The 14,394-nt window shown below is 41.4% G+C and overlaps 1 protein-coding gene across 1 annotated transcript in view; it reads left to right on the forward strand.

Annotated features, from left to right (window-relative positions):
- The first annotated feature begins 3,872 nt into the window (after nt 1-3,872).
- Nucleotides 3,873-14,394, forward strand: part of KCTD16 (potassium channel tetramerization domain containing 16) — a 269,001-nt gene continuing 258,479 nt past the window's right edge. Inside the window, exon 1 of the mRNA XM_060143896.1 lies at nt 3,873-4,704. Coding sequence (XP_059999879.1) covers nt 3,873-4,704 — 832 coding nt within the window. The remainder of the gene's footprint in view (nt 4,705-14,394) is intronic.

Here is a 14,394-nt window from a genome sequence, read left to right on the forward strand (position 1 = left end):
AAAAACATTAAAAACTACTTGTCTCAAAAATAGCCTACCCTGGGCTTCCCTGGTGGCACAGTGGTTGAGAGTCCGCCTGCCGATGCAGGGGACACGGATTCGTGCCCCGGTCCGGGAAGATCCCACATGCTGCGGAGCGGCTGGGCCCGTGAGCCATGGCCGCTGAGCCTGCGCGTCCGGGGTCTGTGCTCCGCAGCGGGAGAGGCCCGCGTACCACAAAAAAAAAAAAAAAAAACAAGTTGCCTACCCTATGGAACCCAGACAAATAAACAGAGCTCCTCATTTTTGAAATTCAGATTACTCTACTTTTAAATGGTAAAAATATTTTAGCCTTTCAACTCAACTTAATGCTAAAAGCTCTTTTAAATGACTTGTTCTTTTGTTTTCAAATGTGTAATAATCTTGAAATTCTTCTTGTTTTCTTTGCTTGCCACTTCTCCATCCCTATTCTAGAATCCATAAGGTTAAAAACAGCACATTGATCATTCTGAATAGGCAGTGGTCTAACCCCTACCCTGCTACTCCACAGCTGTGTGACCCCGTGGAAGTGCTGTCCCTCTCTGGTACTCAGTTTCCGTATCTTTAAGACAAGATGGTGATTCCATTTCACAAGTTCCTTTTATCTTTAAAAGACTATGATTTTTCTTCCTCCCATTCTTCACTTCCTGTCAGACTGCCCCCCAAATATTTTAATATCTAATCTCCAAAGCTATTGTCATGGCGTACTGGCCTACTCTCTTAGACAAAATAATTTGCTCTTAACTACAACCAAAACCAGTACTTAATAGGTATAGATTCAGACTTATTTTTTTCTCTTAACCAGATGGCAACTAAATGTTTACTTTGTCATCTTGGTGAACAGAACATTTCTGGAAATACTCAAACCACTATAAAAACCTTAAAATAAAGGAAAAAAAAATCTAACTTTTGGCTCAGGTAAGTTGCCAGATACAGATTGCACTGATAGTTTGAAAACACTAGATGGCGATATGAGTGCATCAAATAACAGACACATCCTTGATTGGTCCAGTATTAAAATCCCAATGATTGAGGGCAGAACAGGTTAATACATTCGTTAAAGAAACAAAGTCAAATATAATCAGGCGTTGGAGTGTTAGCTAACACTCTGAATATGTTCAGTAATCCGGTTCTTAGTGAAAGAAAAGAGCGTTAAATTAGAAATTATTTTATGCTACTGCTGAGTCTATCTTCAAGCTAATTCTTGGGGCAAGAGTTGGCCATAAACACGGGTATCCCATAAAATCTATCTAATCCATACTTTCCTCTCCAGTTTTGGCTTGCATTTTTTAAAAATAGCAATTGTTTGGAATGGAGTGTGCCTCACATATATTATTCATAGATGAAGTACTATATTCTCATTAGGAATGTGAGTCCTAAGACGTTGGTGTTTGAAAGGGGAAATGGCTGACTTACTGTAAGCTGTTGGCTGGGCCATTATTGACTGGCAGGATCAACTGGAAGCACTTTGTTAGTGGATTAGGTTGCCCTGGAAATGCCTTCCTGAAACTCTAATGATGCACTTAAGGGAACCCTGTGGGACAGGAGTAAAATGTCTCTTTGCAGGCGAATCTTCCACCAGAGTCCTCTTGGGATGAGATGGGAGGGGGCGGGGGCACATCCAAAGAGATGCTCTGTATGGAAACAGCCCCAGAAAAAAGGTTGCAGGTCACAATTTACATGGAAGCTAAGCTCATGACTTACTGATATAAACCCTGGGTTTTCTGAGGGTACCAGTGCTTCGTGGATTCTTTTGAAGGAGCATCATTAATTCCAGAGAGACTGTACCTATGCATGTATGTATTTATTATTTATTTATTTATTTCCTGTGGTGGGGTGGCAGAGGGATGGAGAAGGGAAAAAACAGGTGAAGGCATCTGAGAGAACATGGTTTCATCCTCTTTGGTTGGAAAAAAGAACTACTTTGTAGCTTGAATATTGGGGGTCGTTGGGTGTGCTTTCCTTCCTTCCTTTTAATTTTTATAATTTTTTTTAATTTTTTTTAATTTTTTTAAATTTTTTTTTTAAATTTTTATAAAAACAAGCTTTAGAGGGGCAATTTGCCCCTTTTTTTTTAATTTTTATAAAAACAAGCTTTAGAGGGGCAATTTGCCCTTCCGCAGAAATTCAGTGCACGTGCGACGGGCATGTTTGTTGATTTTTTTTATGAAAAATCTCCGTGTTCGTCTCACCACTGGGTTGGGGGCTTGTTTCTGGGGGATGGTGGTGGCGGTGGAAGTCTGAAGACAGGAGGAAAGGGCAAAGCAAAGGCCCTTGGAAACTCCAGACTTCCGGACAGGACGGGGAGGGGGGGAGTGGCTGCGCAGCGCTGCGTCCCCGCCCCGCGCCCAGAGCGCCCAGGAGTCGCGTGCTCACGGCCGGAGCGCGGCGTCCTCGTGCAGTCCTGGCGACCTGTCAGCGAGGCGGACGTGACTCGGAGCTGCCTCCGCTTTCTCCAAGCCATATTCCTTTAAGATGATGTAATAGTCATTTCCCTGGATGGTTTCTTGCCTGCACTGCTGAAACAACAGCATCCGAACTGCACTAGGAACTGTGGAACCACCCAGCTCCGCCGCCGGAGAAGCCCGAGCCCGAGCCCCCCGGCCGTCATTTCGGCGCTGCGGCGGCCAACGGCTCCCACTTGGCTGGGAACATGGGAGCCCGCTTGCCCTTGCCGGCAGGTGGGGTGGCTACCTGGGACCCCAGCAGGGCACGTCTGTCTTTCTTTCTGCTTCTGGGCTTTCTGAAAAGCTTCTAGGTCCCAGTACCTCTTGCAACTCTCTTCTGTTTTAAGGATTCTTTCCAAAGGTTTGATTTTTTTTTTTTTCCTGGAGAAGCTTTGGATGAATATTTTTCTCTGCTTTGCTTCTTCAATCCAGCCTCTCGTCACGGTTTAACTTTTTTGTGACTTGTTTTAACTTGAGATTGGAAGTGAATATATACATATATATACACAAATGTACATTTATATAAATCTTTAAATATATATATACACACACACATATATATATGATTATTTTCTAAGAGCACATCTCTGGCACCCTTCATTGATACCTCTGTCCTTTACCTCTTTGGGATTTGACAAGCTCCAGACTCTGTGTGGTTGTGGATTCCGACTGCTTTGCAAATGGGTATTTCTGCGCAAGAGCTGTTTCCAGCACTCACTAAGGTAAGTTCCGAGGCTTATTACTTTTCCTGTCCAGCCAGAAAAAAAAAAAAAATCCCCTTTTAGAAGTTGAAAATTGCATATTCCTTTTTAATGCAGAAATCAAATAGAAATGTTTTTAATACTAAATGCTGGAGACAGAGGAATATGGATAAATATGTAGACAAAAAATAGCTTGAGAGAAGCTACGATTTAGTTGAAGAATGGGTGAAATCAGTAGTTCCAGGGCTGCTTATGTAAAATAATCTCTCCCTCCCTCCCTCCCTCCCTTCCTCCCTTCCTGCTTCTCTCCTTCCCTCTTCTCTCTCCAGTGGTCTCTTTTTTTCTGACTCATGCTGGGATTGAGGAAATAATTTTCTCTCTTTTCCTTCACACAGACCTCTCAGTAACTGGAGACCTGGCCTGCCTTGCCTACTGAGCTTGGGGGAAGATTGGATGCAGATGAGTTAATTATATTCCATGAAGTAATAGCTTACCACCTGCCAGGGTTTAAACTACTTTTGCAGCATCACTTCACCTGTGGAGTCTTTGAAATTTTGCTTTCTTGGGGAAAAGAACTAGGTAAGAGAAGGCCGTTTTCTTAACAAGTTAGCGTCCTCTCCCTCCCTTACAAGTTGGTGCAAAAGCTCAGGCTCTGACTCCATTGAACTGCACCTTCACGTCAAAATAGAAGAAGAAGAAAGGGACAATGGCTCTGAGTGGAAACTGTAGTCGTTATTATCCTCGAGAACAAGGGGCTGCGGTTCCCAACTCCTTCCCTGAGGTTGTGGAGCTGAACGTTGGGGGTCAAGTTTATTTCACTCGCCATTCCACATTAATAAGCATCCCTCATTCCCTCCTGTGGAAAATGTTTTCCCCAAAGAGAGACACAGCTAACGATCTAGCCAAGGACTCCAAGGGAAGGTTTTTCATTGACAGAGATGGATTCCTGTTCCGTTATATTCTGGACTATCTCAGGGACAGGCAGGTGGTCCTGCCTGATCACTTTCCAGAAAGGGGAAGACTGAAAAGGGAAGCTGAGTACTTCCAGCTCCCAGACTTGGTCAAACTCCTGACCCCTGATGAAATCAAGCAAAGCCCAGATGAATTCTGCCATAGTGACTTTGAAGATGCCTCCCAAGGAAGTGACACGAGAATATGCCCCCCTTCCTCGCTACTCCCTGCTGACCGCAAGTGGGGTTTTATTACTGTGGGATACAGGGGGTCCTGCACCATGGGCAGAGAGGGGCAGGCGGATGCCAAGTTTCGGAGAGTTCCCCGGATTTTGGTTTGTGGAAGGATTTCCTTGGCAAAGGAGGTCTTTGGAGAAACTTTGAATGAGAGCAGAGACCCTGACAGAGCCCCCGAAAGATACACCTCCAGATTTTATCTCAAATTCAGGCATCTGGAAAGGGCTTTTGATATGTTGTCAGAATGTGGATTCCACATGGTGGCCTGTAACTCCTCAGTGACAGCATCTTTCGTCAACCAATACACAGATGACAAGGTCTGGTCAAGTTACACTGAGTACGTCTTCTATCGTAAGTACCACGGGTTCTTTTTGTTTTTTCGTGTGTATGGATCCTCTTAACAGAAATATGTCTGCATGTTCAGTCTATGTCTAAGGAATACTGTTTTGGTTCTTTTTTTTAACCCTTGAGGTACAGCTAGAAGATTAGAGGTTATAGTCAGCTTTCATGTCTTACCTAAGACAACGTTTGTTTTTCCAGTCACAGACTATTTAAAGAATATTTATAAAATATTTATTTTATAATAGTTATATAAATATTTATATAAATATTTAAAAATATTTAAAGAATCACAGAATATTTAAAGGCCTCAAAAATCACAAGATGCAAATGCTATTGGTATAGGTAATACGTGGAATGAAAACAGGCATGTATGACTGTCAGATACTGAATTGTGAACATAAGAACATTAGAACTTAGCTGTTGGTCCGCAGGAGGTTGATAGACTCAGAGTGGCTGAAGTGCTGCTCTCTATTCTTTTATCTAACTTTGGGGTCTCTGAAGCTGGTTGCTGAAGACTGGCTTTCATGGGGGCGTTGAAAACACAAATGGATGTTGCACTGAACGACGTGATCTTGGCTAGATGGCAGCATAGACTGATGAAAGACCCCCTTCCCCCCGACCCCAAGTCTGAAATTGGCTTTTCTAGGCTTTACAGTTTTGTGGTTTGATTCCTTAGCAATTTGTACTGAGATGTGAGTTGCAGTGCAGACGTAATTAAGTCGAGCTTCATTTAGGAGGCATCTGAAAGGAATGAATCCTTGAGAATTGTCAGTCACGTGCAGTCGTCTTCAGATAGCTGAGGTGATAGAGTCACTGACATAAAAGGAAAGCAGAAGGGAAAAAAGAAAGGAAACAATTGTACCTTTAAATTGTGCCTTTAAAGTAAGAGTTTGTTAGAGGTCAGTCCATTTGTTTAAATGACTGTACAGAATGCCTTATTTTAAGAAATGGCATTATTCAAAAGATAAGCCATTGATCTCTGAAAGAACAATCAATCAATCTGTAAAGTGTAGTGCTTGATGAACTGCTGATTTTCAACAGGTCTGGGACTTGGGTGAAGTGAATGCCATAAGAAATATGTTTCCAGTTTTTCTCTGTTCTTATTTTAAGGCAAATCCATAAATTTTGGGAATTAAAATATCTAAATGTCTTTACACATAAAGATACGACTGAATTTCCTGGACTGGTTTTTGCCTACAGTTGTGTTTATTCATTTGGAGATGGTGCTGGGAACCTTGGTGACAAGGCCTGTGGGAAGCCGAGTTGCTCTCTACTGGGTTATCACACGTTTGGTTTTTGGAAGTGAAGACAAATGGATTGTGTAGAAAGAAGAGCCTGTGTAGAAAAATGAAATCAGCCAGCAGTTCAGTAGCGTTCTCATGTGTTGGAACAAGCATTATTTGGTCCAGTATCCCTACCTATGGCCTTTATCTGTAATCTGTACCTTCCTCTATGTTGGAACTTAGTTGCCAGATTCTGCTTTCTTCCTTCTGGTGAATTTTCCACTAGTATAGAGATAAGGCTTTAGCTTTTTAGCTTTCTACAAAGGAGGGTGACATTATCTGTGATTCTGTAGAATAAATATCTTCTAACTTTTTGGGGAAAACATGCATCATAGAGTTTAAATCTAGGTATGTGATATTTACCTTGTTCTCCAATTTCTAATATTTGAAAACAGCCTCTTAAGAAGCTTCAGTCAAAGAAAAGAAAACCTACCAACCATAGCCCCTCAAAAAGGCTACAGTTGATTCTAATCACTTGCTCATCTAAATGATACCCAGAACCTGAGCGTATTTGCCTACTAGCTCAGTGACATTTCTGTGTTCATCAAAGACTCATCCATATAACACTATGTCCTTTTTAGATTGCTCTCAACAGACTCTGTTCTTTGATCATATAATCGCTTCTTTCTTTTTTGGGTTGCTGAGAGGTTGCCAAGGTTTGCTCTCCGTCACTCCATGGACAGGCTAGCACAAACGTACAGCAACTTCATATTGCACAGCACATGTACTGCATACGATATACTTGCCCTTTGTACGTAACAACCAGAGCTAAGTGTTAACTCTTCCTCTGTCTTAGGATCAGTAAAACTGGCTACTGTCTTTCTAAGGTGCATGACAGCTTCCGTGCAGCTGCTTAGGCATAATTATTTAATTAGAAGCTGCCAACTGTGCCTCTGTAACCAAATTCGTCAACCTGCTGTGCTCAGGTTAATGGGACAAAACTACAGGAGGTGCTCTAAAGCAGGGGGTTGCTTGTACGCAAAGACGCTCCGAGCCCTGCCAATCAACCAACTGTGAGCACCAAGCCACCGCTTGCTTTGCAGAGGGTGTGGAGCCCAGAAGCCCCACCTGCCAGCCAGGTCCGAAGGGGCAGTGTGTGTCTCTGGTGAGCACCTCCCCCAACCTCAAAGAAACCAACCAACCAACCAACTAACAGAAAAGATGCCCTTTGCCGGGGGACTCAACTTCCTCCTATGTTATAAAAATATCTGTAGATAAAGATATAGATATGTAGTGACAAACTTCTTAGGTCCAAGTAATTAACTCCAAGCAATTAGACTCTTCTAATAACCAAGGGATAATGCAGAGTCACTTTGTCCGGATCCAGATCACCGTAAAAAATGAACAGCAAGAAATTAATACATTGCATATGGTGGTTGACAGTCATGGGGAAAGACCCTTTCTTCCTCTGTTTGCCTAATTTTCTTCCAGATTTTCCAAGGGGACATTGGGAAATCTGTCAATTATTAACAGGTTAGATTCTTGCCTCATTCAGTCTTCATGTGGACCTAGAATTGATGGTCAACATCAGGCAGTTCTGACTGAGTGTTTCGTTGTTGCAGAACTATGAACAGTTAAAGTCAACCCATGTTTGTGTGTGTTCAAAAGGGCAGCAAGAAAGGTGTTTGTCTACGTTGCTTACTCACCAAAATATGTGAGATACTGTGGATTATGATTCACTTATCAGCAACTGAAAAAATGTGAGTGATATAGGAAGTAAAGAAATGTCTGTCACAAAGTATTTTAATTAAAAAAAACGAGAAGGTACTTTTCCACATTTCTCACCCAACTAGGTAAATAATTCCCTATGTTTTCTCTCCAAGTGTTATGTGGAAGGCAATATCATAAACATCAGAGGATGCCTTCTTGATTCACCTCTAGATGAAATGAGAGCTAAGTAATTTGGCAACGAGAAGTCCTGATATTGAACTCAATAGCCATTCACACCGCTTAGGAACAAAATCACAGGTGCGTGGAAATAAATGAACCTCTTATTAGCCCTCTTCCAGTGCCCTAGGGAAGCTTGCTCTTGGTTGGAGAAAATTAAGTACATTTCCTTAATCCTACTCATGAGTGAGTTACTTCAGACAAATGCCTGAAACCATTCAGATTCAAAGGCATTTGCCTTTAGTAGAACTGTGATAACATGACCACAAATAGGGAGTTTAATTCGTAAGATCCAAAAACATAAACTATGAGTTCTGTGAATTACGGAGGTACCAATTCATTGCCTTTTCAACAGATTCCTGCTTGTAGGTGCATTTTAACCTTTTTTCTCTTTACTTGGTTTTCTTAAATGTAAAGGGTTGTTTCCACAAAAGTTTCTAATTTGCTTTATATACGCAGTATATATCTTCAGGGTGGTTGATTGAGATGGAGTGTTGGAGAAAAGTAGATCAGGAAATGACTTCTCACTTAGAATTCAGCTGCATGACCTTGTATTGGGAAGAAATGGTGGTTCTGGCCATTGTGAATAACTTACCCAGTTGATTTCAAAAGCTTCCATAAGAGGGTGTGTTTTTAAAGGAAAACAGGTGGAAAAGCATCTATCTTGAAATGATTCTAGCTCTTTTTTTCCTGTTTCCTCAAAAGTTACCAATGATAGCTTCAATTTTTACTGTCCATGGAAATATGATATTGGCACATTCAAAATGAAGCCACGGAACAATGAAGTCCAAACTGGGAGGGTCTGGTCTTTACCACACCTGCCTCTCCTCTTTCTGTGATGTTTTTCTGTCTTTTCCATCTAAGATGTTCTCTGTTCCTCTTCCTTTAGTCATTCCTGCTTTCAAGTTCTCTCTCTATGCCATAAACAAGACGTCAGTAAAAATTCTGTTCTGTCATTTTATTTAGAATATTTTCAAGGCATGGTGTTACTTTTTTCAGAGGATTTCATACATAAGAAACCTTTTAATAACTGTGGATCCAGTGACTTTGTATCCCAAAGGGAGTGTTCTTAAGACTTGAGCCTTGTTAATTTATAATTTAAATATATAGCATAATCTAAGTATAACACTTCATCATGAAGTTGGTTTAGACCCTGCTTGGGCAGGTATTGGATGGTGATGATGATGATAGAAGAAAGGGGTAGTGGGTATCATTTTTTCTTATCTCTTTAAGATGCTGTTCTCCGACCGTTGGGCTCAACGTAACAGGGATATAAGCATGTTAGTAAAATATCCTATTATGCCGTTTTCACTTTCATGCCAAACAAGGTATATTACCTGAGCCCAGTTCCTTGTAGGAGATGATTTGAATCATTTCTTCCTAGGTCTCTGGCATCCTGAATGAATCTGGCAGCAAGAGAAGTGTCAATATGTAGGCAGAAAGGGGGAGATCTCTGTGATTGTCCCCAAGTACCTCAATATATTAAAAACGTATGTATACGATTGGAAAGAGAAGACCAAATGGTTTTGATAGTCTAAGGAGGTTTAGATCTTACCAAAGGAATTAGAGATAGAAATAGCTGAGAATGTGCCACAGAGCTCCATTTGGAACACCTCCAAACACAAACCATGGAGAGGAGTGACTGGGCATAGAAGAGAGTGCCAGTCAGATGCACAGAAAACAGTTCTTCAGAAATGTAGAGGTGATGCTCAGTCTCTGCATCATAGCTGACTATTGCTCTTTTTCTTTGGTCTTTGCTCTAGCTTTCCTCAAATACTGTGTTTCTTGGCAAGTCAGCTAAAACATGTTAGTATGGAAATTTTCAAACACATCCAAATGTAGAGAAACCCAGCTCCAAAAATTACAGAGATCATTACAAGACCCATCTTGGTTCATATATATTCCTACCTACTTTCTCCTCTGTCTACACTGGATTCTTTTGAAACAAATTATAGAAGTCAGTCATTTCATTCATCCACAAACACTATACTATATGTTTCTAAAATAAAATGAATTTTAAGATACGTAACAATACCATTATCACATACAAAATTAATAATTCTTTAATATCTTCTAATATCTAGTTGGTATTCAAACTTCTTTGATTTTCTCACAATATTATTTTTAAAGTTGTCAAACTCTTGTTTGAATCAAGAGTCAAATGAGGTCCATCCATTATCTTTTACTGCTATTTATTTTCTCTTTCAAAATTAAAAAAATAGGGCTTCCCTGGTGGCGCAGTGGTTGAGAGTCCGCCTGCCGATGCGGGGGACACGGGTTTGTGCCCCGGTCCGGGAAGATCCCACATGCCGCGGAGCGGCTGGGCCCGTGGGCCATGGCCACTGAGGCTGCGCGTCCAGAGCCTGTGCTCCGCAGTGGGAGAGGCCACAACAGTGAGAGGCCCGCATACCGCAAAAAAAAAAAAAAAAAAAAAAAATATTGCATATGGCATATATGACAAAGTGGCAAAAATCTTAAATCTCTTTTAATTTCTCCCTCCCTCCCTCCTTTTCCCTTGCTCCCTTGTTCTCTCTCTCCCTCTTTCTTTCTTTTCTTTTTCAATCTGTTTGTTTGAAGAAACCAAGTTATTTGTCATGGCGAATGTCTGGCACTCTGGGTTTCGCTCATCCATCTCTGTGATCTCTGTGATTTTATTGACACATTTTTTTTCTTACCCCTGTATTTTCTGTAAATTTGTTAGAGCGAAACACCAGATTCTAAGGCTTGATCAGATTCAGGTTCAGAATTTCTTGCAAGAAAACTTCACAAGCGTTGGCAGGTCCATTTTTAATTTGCTTTGACAGATTGAAATGCTATCTGCTTTGGAGGCAAGGGAGGGACCTCTCCTTATTGTTCGTTTTTCTTTTTTTTTTTTAATAAAATTTTCCATTTAAAAAACTTTTATTTGTTTTATTTATTTATTTTTGGCTGTGTTGGGGTCTTTGTTGCTGTGTGTGGGCTTTCTCTAGTTGCGGCGACTGGGGGCTACTCTTCATTGCAGTGCGCGGGCTTCTCATTGCGGTGGCTTCTCTTGTTGTGGAGCACGGGCTCTAGGTGCACAGGCTTCAGTAGTTGTGGTGCATGGGCTCAGTAGTTGTGGCTCACGGGCTCTAGAGCGCAGGCTCAGTAGTTGTGGCACATGGGCTTAGTTGTTCCGCGGCATGTGGGATCTTCCCAGATCAGGACTTGAACCCGTGTCCCCTGCATTGGCAGGCGGATTCTTAACCACTGCGCCACCAAGGAAGCCCTGTTAGTTTTTTCATGATCATCATATGGACAAATAGCAATTGGGATCTGTTCTCTCCATTGTTCAAGTTGATTCTGACGATACAGCAGGCAGTAAAAGAGGCTCCAGTTTTTCCTTCTAGTCATCCAAGAACTATCTAGTATTCCACTGCTGTTCTTGTCATTAGGCCGGGCTACCATCAGGGGTGCAGTGAACCTACCAAGATGTGCACTGGCTCCTGCTGACTGGGAGGAAGAATCATTCTGAGTGGGAAAGTTTGCCTCCTGGCTATTCTAATTTTGTATTCTGAGATTCTTTCAACTGTGCGGAATCTCCACCGAACTCATCGTGCACATTCTCAAACCTCTTCTCTCCTAGCATTCCTTATCTCAGTAAATGGATTCAGCAGTTGCCCAGTTCCCCAGGGAAGAATAAAACCTGAGTGGCTCTTCTTTCTCCCTAACCATTTCTCCAGTCTCCAAGTCCTATTGGTTCTTTTCCTTCATCCGTCTCTAATCCGTCCATTTCTTCCTGTCTCCACTGATGCTACCAAGCCCACCGGCATTGCTTTTCTAGATTATTGCAAAGAAACTGAAACTGTCCTTCCCACCCACATCTGGTGTTGTCCCCTTTGGGTCTCTTCTTCCTGCTGCAAAAATGGTGAGATTTCTAAAATGTGAGCCTGACCATGTCACTCCTTAACGTGAATCACAGCTCTTGGTGGAATAACCTCTGCTTCTGTCCTTAGCCTTTTCTGTTGCCCTCCCACCCGTTACATTTTTAACCTCAGCTCTACCCCATTTCTTTTAGCTCTTCAATGCTGTTATACACTTGCTTCTTCAGTTTTGTACATAATGTTCCCTCTGCCTGGAACTGTGCCTTCACCTGCTTTGATTACATACTTCAGGTCCCAATCTAGAGGTTCCTTTTATGGGAAGCCTTTCTAGCCCACCATATCTAGATTAGGCACCTCTTATCTTTGCTCCATAAGATCCTACTTTCCATTACTGTGGCACAAATAATGCTGTATTATACTTTCTTATTTAACTGTTTCTGTAACATTAGACTGCAAGCTCTGTGAAGGTAGGAACTGTGTCGGTCACTTTCATCATCATATACCTGGCACAGAACCTGGCAAAAATGTAGGCAGTCCATAAATATTTCTCAAAGAAGGAAACTAAATGCCCACTGCAGACTTTTGTTATGGTCATAGGTACCACTGTCTTGTATATCATTACGTTATCTCTTAACAGAACTAGAGAGCAATGATGGTGTGATTGCTCTGGTGTGATTGGTAATAATGATGGCATTTCCTAACTTCCACTGAGTTCTTCAGGTGCTTGGCTAAGCACTTTAATTTTTATTTTTAGAATTTTAGAATTTTATTTTATTTATTTTTTTATACAGCAGGTTCTTATTAGTTATCCATTTTATGCACATCAGTGTATACATGTCAATCCCAATCTCCCAATTCATCCCCCCCACCCCACCCCCAGCCACTTTCCCCTCTTGGTGTCCATACATTTGTTCTCTACATCTGTGTCTCAATTTCTGCCCTGCAAACCGGTTCATCTGTACCATTTTGCTAGGTTCCACATATATGCATTAATATACGATATTTGTTTTTCTCTTTCTGACTTACTTCACTCTGTATGACAGTCTCTAGATCCACGTCTCTACAAATGACACAATTTCGTTCCTTTTTATGGCTGAGTAATATTCCATTCTGTATATGTGCCACATCTTCTTTATCCATTCATCTGTCAATGGGCATTTAGGTTGCTTCCATGACCTGGCTATTGTAAATAGTGCTGCAATGAACATTGGGGTGCATGTGTCTTTTCGAATTATGGTTTTCTCTGGGTATATGCCCAGTAGTGGGATTGCTGGGTCATATAGTAATTCTATTTTTAGCTTTTTAAGGAATCTCCATACTGGTCTCCATAGTGGCCGTATCAATTTACATTTCCACCAACAGTGCAAGAGGGTTCCCTTTTCTCCACACCCTCTCCAGCATTTGTTGTTTGTAGATTTTCTGATGATGCCTATTCTAACTGGCGTGAGGTGATACCTCATTGTAGTTTTGATTTGCATTTCTCTAATAATTAGTGATGTTCTGTAGCTTTTCATGTGCTTCTTGGCCATCTGTATGTCTTCTTTGGAGAAATGTTTATTTAAGTCTTCTGCCCATTTTTGGATTGGGTTCTTTGTTTTTTTAATATTGAGCTGCATGAGCTGTGTATATATTTTGGAAATTAATCCTTTGTCCGTTGATTCAGTTGCAAATATTTTCTCCCATTCTGAGGGTTGTCTTTTCATCTTGTTTGTAGTTTCCTTTGCTTTACAAAGCTTTTAAGTTTCATTAGGTCCCATTTGTTTATTCTTGTTTTTATTTCCATTACTCTAGGAGGTGGATCAAAAAAGATCTTGCGGGCTTCCCTGGTGGCGCAGTGGTTGAGAGTCCGCCTGCCGATGCAGGGGACGCGGGTTCGTGCCCCGGTCCGGGAAGATCCCACATGCCGCGGAGCGGCTGGGCCCGTGAGCCATGGCCGCTGAGCCTGCGCGTCCGGAGCCTGTGCTCTGCAACGGGAGAGGCCACAACAGTGAGAGGCCCGCGTACCACAAAAAAAAAAAAAAAAAAAAAAAAAAAAGATCTTGCTGTGATTTATGTCAAAGAGTGTTCTTCCTCCATTTTCCTCTAAGAGTTTTACAATGTCTGGTCTTACATTTAGGTCTCTAATGCATCTGGAGTTTATTCTTTTGTATAGTGATAGGGAGTGTTCTAATTTCATTCTTTTACATGTAGCTGTCCAGTTTTCCCTGCACCACTAAATGAAGAGACTGTCTTTTCTCCATTGTATATCCTTGCCTCCTTTGTCATAGATTAGTTGACCATAGGTGCATGGGTTTACTTCTGGGCTTTCTGTCCTGTTCCATTGATCTATATTTCTGTTTTTGTGCCAGTACCATATTGTCTTGATTACTATAGCTTTGTAGTATAGTCTGAAGTCAGGGAGCCTGATTCCTCCAGCTCGGATTTTTTCCCTCAAGACTGCTTTGGCTGTTTGGGTCTTTTGTGTCTCCATACAAATTTTAAGATTTTTTGTTCTAGTTCTGTAAAAAATGCCATTGGTAATTTGATAGGGATTGCATTGAATCTGTAGATTGCTTTGGGTAGTATAGTCATTTTCATAATATTGATTCTTCTAATCCAAGAAAATGGTATATCTCTCCATCTGTTTGTGTCATCTTTGATTTCTTTTATCAGTGTCTTATAGTTTTCTGAGTGCAGGTATTTTACCT

Source organism: Lagenorhynchus albirostris, chromosome 3, assembly GCF_949774975.1.
Source record: "Lagenorhynchus albirostris chromosome 3, mLagAlb1.1, whole genome shotgun sequence".
NCBI lineage: Eukaryota > Metazoa > Chordata > Mammalia > Artiodactyla > Delphinidae > Lagenorhynchus > Lagenorhynchus albirostris.